Source organism: Tupaia chinensis, unplaced genomic scaffold, assembly GCF_000334495.1.
Source record: "Tupaia chinensis unplaced genomic scaffold, TupChi_1.0 Scaffold000063_1, whole genome shotgun sequence".
In the NCBI taxonomy this organism is placed as follows: Eukaryota; Metazoa; Chordata; class Mammalia; order Scandentia; family Tupaiidae; genus Tupaia; species Tupaia belangeri.
The window spans coordinates 501,841-510,123 of record NW_006159521.1 but is presented as its reverse complement, the minus strand read 5'-3'; the positions used below and the strand labels follow the sequence as shown (position 1 = coordinate 510,123).

Here is an 8,283-nt window from a genome sequence, read left to right as displayed (position 1 = left end):
GTCGGGAGGTGGGTAGGAGTGCATTTCCTAGGTGGGGATTTCACTGGCAGGGCCCTGACTAAGGAAGCGTCACCTTCTCAGGCCTTTGGTTGCCAGAATTTATTCTCTGACCTTTTGCCGTGGAGGGATAATATTATGGTGGCAGTGGCGGTGGTGTGTGGACACTTTTCATATCTTCTTTTTTTTTTTTCGAGTTTTTCAGTAGGACCTGTACACTTGCCAGAGAAACACACAGACAAACACACACACACACACACACACACACACACACACACGGGAGTGGGGGAGTGAGAAATCACCGCCCCAGAGGATGGCTGTGTGGCCATCCCTTCTCTCCATTTTTTTCCTCAGGATTTTAGGCACACGTGCACACATTCCCAGTGTGTTTTTCAAGTCTTCAGGTCTGGGATTTGAACTATACAATTGACCATGTTGGATCCAGCCACCCTAAACTCCATGTCATCCATTGGCCCAAGGGCTTTTCATATCTTATTTCAATTTTTTTTTTTTAAGTTTTTTTCCATCAAGTGCGTGTGCTTGCCAGAGAGAGCAGAGAGAAAGTGAGAAATCACTCCCTGATGGGATAGCCACTCTGCCGCACTGTCACGCTGCAATCCCTTCTCCTCCATTCTCTTCCTGGGATTTTTGGCATGCATGCACACATGCCTGGTGTGATTCTCAAGCCTCCAGATCTGAAGCTTGAACTGTGGTTGGCCATGTGGGACTCAAGTGCCTTACCCACTTCACCAGCTGCTGGCCCTCCCGTCTTATTTCTAATCATGAAAACCCTGCAGGGCAGCTCACATCTCCCTTTTTTCAGAGGAGGAAACTGAGGCGTGGGATAAGAAAGTATTCTAAGTCACACAGCCAGGAAGTGGCTCATCTGGAGTTGACCCCACACAAGGCCATGTGACTGCCCTGGGCAGCAGCTCTGAGCTCCACTGGTTGTATCCATGAGGCTCCAGAAAACCCAAGACCCTCTTCTACATTTGGAAGGCTGTGTGGAACTTATCTGGAAAACTGAGCTGCCGGGAGGGCCTGTCTCTCACCCCAGTGCATTCTAACTGTCCCTGCCAAGACACTGGCCACATGTCCCTGGATACACAGAGGGGCCCAGCCCAGACATCCGCACTGGGCCAGACAGGTGGGATGTGGGCTTGGCAGCAATGAAACTACCAGACCGTGTGCCGCGTAATGACGGCGTGAAGGGCCAGAAGTACGCGTGCTCTGTGCCAGCGTGTCTGAGCGCTTCTGGAGGTGGTCAGGCACCCGTGAGCCTGGGAGTTGTTAGCGTCACTCCTGGAGCAGCATCTGTGCACCCTCCCAGTGCCCAGCTCTGGGCCTGCTGTGAGCTGTGGGTGGGTCAGGAAGGGCGGGTGTGGGCAAGGCTCCCAAGAGGCTACGGTCTAGCCAGGGAGGCCAGACATCCTCACAGCCAGGTGCAGCGAGGGTGACACAGACGTGGGGTCCTCCTGGCTCCGATACTAACCACACTGTGATCCTGAGCCCACCACTGCCTGTGACAAGCCTTTGGTCAGGGGACTCTGAGGTCCTTCTAGTCCGAGACTCTGAGTAAGGGGTGCAGCAGTGAGGGAGCAGGGCAGAGAGACCTCAGACGGTGCAGGTCAGTGGCCTCCCAACGGGGAGGTGGGAACTAGTTTGGATTCGGGGGTGAGGAGAGGGGAGGTGGAGGAACAGCAGATGGAAGGCATGGAAATGGGGTGCATGCACCTCTGGCCTCCCACCTTCTGAATGCTAACTGGAGCCCTGTGAAGCCCGAGACTGACTCCACTGGAGAGACATCCACTCCTTCCTCGGAGCAGCTCCTGGGGTGGGGATGTGCACGCTACGTGGTGGGGGCTTCGGAGCGGGGTGAGAGGTATACTTGGGCTGCTGCAGAGGGGCTTGTTCATGCTCTCTCATCTTCAGGGCATGAGGACGTGGGGCGAGTTAATTGGGAGAAGCAGCCTGTGTGGGAGGTCTCTGACCTGGGAGGGTGGGGAGCCATGACCCCCTATCCCCCTCCCCCCGTTCCTAGCAGGAAGACCCCAGCCACAGAAGGTTCAGGGCCGGGGAGGGCCTGGTCACCTCTCCTCTGAGCAGTGACCTCACTAGGCAGCATGGGGGGCCCTCCTCATCCTGCACCCCTCTCTCTCCCTGCAGTGCTTCCTCTGGAAAGGCAGCTCCACCAGGCCGCCCGCAGGAACAGCACAGGGAGGATGAAGGAGCTGATTGAGAGGAAGGTCAACGTCAGGGCCAGGAACCACGTGCGTACCGGGCCCTCCAAGTCCAGGGCACTTGGGATGATGCCAGGGTGGGGCCGCCACTCACTGCATGGAGCTGGAGGCGGTGCAGACGCTGCCGTTAACCTGCTGAGGAGAGCTGGTCTGGAGGCCCCTGAGGCTTAGAGCAGTGCGGGCCTTGCCCAAGGTTAGGGTCTGGATTCCTGGCCTGGCTGGGGTAATTCTAGAGGTCAAACTCTCAACCCCTGTGACCATCTGAAAGGCATAGCTGAGGGCAAAGATTAGAGCCAGGAGGCAGAGGTCAGCAGTCAGAGGCCGGCAGCTGGGCAGGTGCTGGGGGACAAAGGTGGAGTGGGGCCTGTGGTCAGAAGTCCCAGGGTTCAGGACCAAGAGCAGCCAGCATCCTGAGACTGACTCAGTTCTCTGTACCCTGTACCCTGTGTGCACAAAGTGGCCGTAGGCCACGCTCGCCCTTGGTGAGCTCGTAGGCCAGGCAGGAAGGAGAGCCAGCCCCACTGGCCAGGCCTCAGGGCAGGTGGGGCAGTCTCCAGCCTTGTGGGGAAATGGACAGAGCCAGAGTCATTCTTTCTGGTGGGGACATTGGGGACTGGCTGGAGGTTGCCACGTGGGAGCTTCTCCTTCCCTAGCTGTCAGGGGCCTCTTAGAGGACAGGCCAGGGCCTGGGTGGGAGGTCAGCAGAGGTGAGGGGGTGAGTGCAGGATCCTGACTGCAGCAGGGGTGGTTCTGTCCGGGGCGACAGGACAGGGGTACGACCAGGTCCTCAGAGCCTGGCCGGGGTGCAGTAATGGGTGCAGGAGTTCTGGGCTGTGTCTGTGCATTTCTGTTTTCAGAACACTTGTCCATCTGGTTCTTGGTGGTTCCCACTCACCCCTGGAGGTCTGAGCAGGCAGGAAGAACTGGCCCTATTTCTAGTCCACGGCAGGCACAGGGGTGGGCTGTCTCCTCAGGTTGCACAGGATATTGTCGGTGATTGGCGCCTTGGCTTCAGCTCCTGGGCCAGCCCCTGCAGGGAAGCACAGACTTGTAGGACCAGAGGATGCTAAGGCCAGATGCATTCATTCATTCACTTAGGCACTCACTGACTCATTCGTGCATTCACTCAGGCACTCAGCCACACGCTGACTCATTCATTCATTCACTCGGTTGCTCAGTCACTCATTCATTCACACAGGCACTCAGCTACTCACTGACTCATTCATTCATTCATTCATTCACTCAGCCTCTCGGCTACTCACTCACTCACTCACTCATTCATTCACTAAACGTCTGTGGAGGACTTCCGTGCCTGACACTGCACGGAGCTGGGACAGCAGACCTGCCCTCGTGGAGCTGGTAATCTGGTGGGGGTGGGCACTAATCAGAGCATCTCATGACAGTCCAGCCTGGGATGAGTTGTTCTAAGAACATGTGGGGGTCGGAGGAGGTCTAGCCAGCCTGCAGGGTTGGGGACAGCTTTCTGAGGAAGAGGCATTTTCAACGAGCCGGTGAGAAGAATGCATTGCCAACAGAGGGAACGGCATGGGCAGAAACCCCGAGGAAGGAGGGGACAGCTGGCCCCTTCCCGGAGGGGGGAGGTAACTTGCCTGAGACAACTCAGGACATTAAGGTTTCCTTTCCTTGTCCCTGAATAAATGGAAAGCCACCAGGGTGAGACAGGGGCTTGTGGGTGGGAGGTAGGCACCCACAGGCCTGTGCAGGTGGGCTGTGGGCCGGAGGCCCAGACTAATCGCCAGGGTGGTCTGACACCGTGGGGGCCTCAGTCTCTTTTGGCCCCTTCTGAGAGAAGGAAGGGCGCCCTCAGGGACTTGGAAAGACCCGTAGGTCCCTGCGGCTGTCCAAGCAGAGGGAACAGCGGGAACAGAGGCCTCGGGAGCGTTCGGAAGCAGTGCTGGCCAGGGCCGGCCATTCGGAGGCTTGGAGCCCCAGGGTGGGAGCGTGTGCCGGGAAGGGAAGCCTCGAAGGGCTAAGGGGGGCAGCTGGATCCGGCATTGTGTTCTACTGTGTCCGCCTTGGCTGCTGCTGTGTGGGGAGGGGGGCGTTATCATGGGCTGGGTCCCCAGCCTGCAAACCAGCTGTCCTGGTGGGGAGGGGTGGAGGCGGCCAGGCCCCCTGACAAGCTCCCTCCCTCCTGGCAGGTGGGCAGGGTGGCCCTGCACTGGGCCGCGGGCGCGGGGCACGAGCCGGCTGTGCGGCTGCTCCTGGAACACGGGGCTGCCGTGGATGACGAGGACGCGGTATGGGCCCTCCTAGGGGCGCGTCTGCATGAGCATGTCTGTCTGTCTGCCTGCCTCAGGGTGGGGAAGGGTGTCTCTCTGGGTCTCTGAGACAGCTGTTGCTGAGGTCATGCTGATATGCTTAGGTGCAGGGTGGGCGAGGAGTCAGTCTTTAGGGGCCAGTGACGCTGCTCTGATTCTGTTTTTCCCTTGCACGGAAATCATCATCTTGGGCTAGCCACGTGGTGTGGTGGTTAAGGGGGCTGGGTCCCACATGGTCAAGTGTGTGGTTTGAGTCCCAGACACGGCAGCTTGGAAAACACACCAGGCGTGTGTGTGCCCGAATTCCTGAGAGGAGAATGGAAAAGAAGGGATTGTGGCAGGGGCCTCCCCACTGGGAGATGACTTCTCACTTTTTCTCTCTTTCTCTGGTGACGCATGTGCCCTACAGTGACAACAGAAACAAACACAAGAAATAAATATCTCTCCACTGTAAAGAGTTTTCTGCTCTTAGCAAGCCTGTGTGGTCCCTCATGGTAGTGGGTGAACCAGAGAGCTACGAGCTGTAGAACCGATCACTGGGTGCATCGAGGAGGGGCAGATGAGCAAAGTCACCGGGACGCAGGTCTCTAACACGTGCCACAGGGCTCTGCCCGGCTGACACACCAGTGACTGAAACATAGACCAACTGTTTTTAGCCAACTGGCAGGTGGCGCTATGCCTAGAGGCCCTGGGAAAACGGTTGATTCTGATGTTTGATAGGATTACATTTGGGGTCAGCAGGTGGAGTGAGTTAATACACTGGACTCCCACATGGTTAACCACGGTTCGAGTCCTGGACCTGGTGGCTTGAAAATCACGCCAGGCACATGTGCATGTGTGCCTAAGATCCCCAGAGCAAGAATGCAGGAGAAGTGACCGTGGTGTGGCCATCCCCTCAGGGGTGGGGTGATTTCTCACGTTCCCTCTCATTGTCTCTCTCTGTCTCTCTCTGGCAAGTGCATGTGCCCTATGCCAAAAAACAATCTTTTTTTTTTTTGAGAGATTTTTACTATAGGGCACATGCACTCGCCAGAAAGACAGAGAGAGACAGAGAGGCAGAAAGTGAGAAATCACCCCCCAGGGGGGATGGCCATGCCGCAATCCCGTCTCCTCCATTTTCCTCTTGGGATCTTGGGCACGCACACACATGCGTGACCGGCGTGAATTTAAGCCACCGGATCTGGGACTTGAACTGCAGTCAACCACATGGGAGTCTAATGACCAAGACGTTACACCAACTGCTGGTCCCTATGAATTAAAAAAAGATTACATTTAAGTTTAAAGAAATGATAAACTTCCCTGCAGAGACTTGCTTGCCCATGGGAACCCTTTCCTCTGCTCTGGCTTCTCTCTGCTCCAGGCCCCACCACAACGGGGGCTCACAACAACCCTGCCTCCCTACCCTCAGACCCCAGCTCCTCCCTGGACTTTTCAAGGCTTTGCTGGGAGGTGGCTCTGGAAGGAGGATGCCTAGGAGCCTTAGTTTGACTTTCCCAGTGAAATACTGGGGGCTTTTGCATCAACTCTTGCCCACTGGGACCGCCACTGTCACCACGGTGCTCCATTATTCCTCCCTTCGGAGGCTGAGTGAGAAAAGAAGCTATGAGGGAATCCTTTTATAAGTCCTCTCTTTCCTCTGCAAACAGTAATGAATGCATTTTGAAAAATGAGCCAGCCTGGTGGGCATGCCTAGCTGGGAGCCACTGGAGAGCAGAAACCCTGCCGGGAAGGCTCAGTGGTGCACCGCAGGGCCCTGTCCCTGCCAGCTCCTGCAAACCGGGAGCAGATAACTGCTCCAGGACTGGGAAGGGCCTCTCTGCTCCTTCATCATCCTCATTCCTGAGTCCCTCTTGCCCTCTCCTAGATGCTGCCTGTGCTTATTCACCCCGCATCCCGCTGCCCCGTTACCCATTTTCTACCAGGTGCCAAGCTCCAAGCCAGGGCTGGGTCTCCTGGCCCTTCGGCTCCAGCTGAGCTCTGCTCCAGGCGTTGCTTGAAGCTCCATGGAGGGTCTAGACACACGCTCCCCAGGATGTCGGGAGGAAGGGCTTAAGTCCTGTGGGCACCGCTGGCTCTCCCTCCTTGTTCTCAACTTTGCCGTCCTCTTGAAATCTTGCTAGGAGTCCTCTGTCTCCATGCTGGCATCAACACGTAGATCTCAGGCCTCCCCGGTCTCCACAGAGACCCATGCACATGAGGTTTGTGGTGTGGGACAGGCTTTCCAAATGAGCGATGGAGGACTCACATCACACATGATGTAGGATAAAAATCATAGGTCCTCTCTCGCTTGCTTGCTCTCTCTCTCTCTTTTTTTTTTTTTTTTTTTGCTAGAGGGTATGTGCAGCTGCTGGAGAGAAACGGGAAGGGGGAAACACGCCCTCATGGTCACGATCATGCCACAGTTCTTCATTTCTCCATCCTGTCAGGATTTCGAGTTCCCATGTACATGCACCTGGCACATTTTTGAAGTTGGAATTTGAATCATGATTAGCCATGTGGGATCTGGCTCCCTTAACCACTAGGCACGGGGCAGGTGCAGAGGTTTGGTTCTTTATAAAAGACTCTGGGTCTTGGGGCACTGGTGTAGTGGTTAAGGCTCTGGACTCCCACATGGCTGACTGCAGTCCGAATCTCAGAAATGGTGGCTTGAAACTCATGCCGGACACATATGCGTGCGTGCCCAAAATCTCAGGAGGAGAATGGAGGAGAAGGGATTGTATCACGGCCAAACCCCCTGGGGGGTGATTTCTCACTTTTTCTCTCTCTAGCTCTCTCTGGTGAGTACATGCGCCCTATGGCAAAACCTTAAAAAAAAAAAAAAAAAAAAAAGTCTGTGGGCCTGTTCTTTGGCCCTGGCCTCTGTTCCCTCCCTGCCTCTCTTTCTCCCTTCAAATTCTCTTTGGGAGCTCAGGGCCAACCATTTCTCTCTGGATTTCACCTTTCTCCCAACCACTTGGCTTTTACTCAGACACAGTTTTCTCCCTAAGAGGAATTCTTGTGCCGGCAGCCACTGAGACCCTTGCTTGGCCCCCCTCCCAAAGGCTCCCTGCAGAACCACACCCCAGGAGAGAACGCAGGAAACCACAGAGGGCATTTGGCTGTGGGTGGATCCTGGAGGTGAGTTTGGAGGCCTGGAAAAAGACTCGAGGTGGGGACAAGGGCCTCCCTCACATGCAGGCTCCGATGACAAGTCAGTGAAGGGGCTCTGCGGACCCTGGAGCACTTCGTAGGTGTCGAGGAAGAGCACCCACAAACAGGTGTGGGGCTGCTGTCAGAGCAGGTGCTAGGCAAAGCTGCAGTTGTTTCAGAGGACTGCGGGTGGAAACCACAGGCGTGCACGTTTCAGTGCAGCTTCTAACCATGAGCAGCGTGGCCTGTGCTGAGGCACTGGGACCTAAGCCAGCCACCTTGAAGGTATTCATGGAGATTTACAGTCTTCTTTTTAAGGTTTTTGCCCAGGGAGCATGCACTTGCTGGAGAGAGACAAAGAATAAAAAAGTGAGAAGTCACCCTCTAGGAAGATGGCCATGCCACAATCCCTTCTTCTCCATTCTCCTCCTTGGATTTTGGGCACACATACACATGTGCCTGGTATGATTTTCAAGCCACCAGGTTTGAACCATGGTTAGCCATGTGGGAATCCATCACCTTAACCACCATGCCACCTGCCGGCCCCTGCAGTTAATTCTTTTTTTTTTTTTTTGCTATAGGGTGCATATGCATGCCAGAAAGACAGAGCAACAGACAGCAAGAAATCCTCCTCC

The 8,283-nt window shown here is 55.7% G+C and overlaps 1 protein-coding gene across 1 annotated transcript in view; it reads left to right on the top strand.

Moving 5' to 3' along the window:
* The first annotated feature begins 2,006 nt into the window (after positions 1-2,006).
* The window catches only part of ANKDD1A (ankyrin repeat and death domain containing 1A), a 39,135-nt gene continuing 32,858 nt past the window's right edge, over positions 2,007-8,283 (top strand). Inside the window, exons 1-4 of the mRNA XM_027766071.1 lie at positions 2,007-2,061; positions 2,164-2,267; positions 4,400-4,520; positions 4,806-4,813. Of these exons, the coding sequence (XP_027621872.1) occupies positions 2,007-2,061; positions 2,164-2,267; positions 4,400-4,520; positions 4,806-4,813 (288 nt within the window). The remainder of the gene's footprint in view (positions 2,062-2,163; positions 2,268-4,399; positions 4,521-4,805; positions 4,814-8,283) is intronic.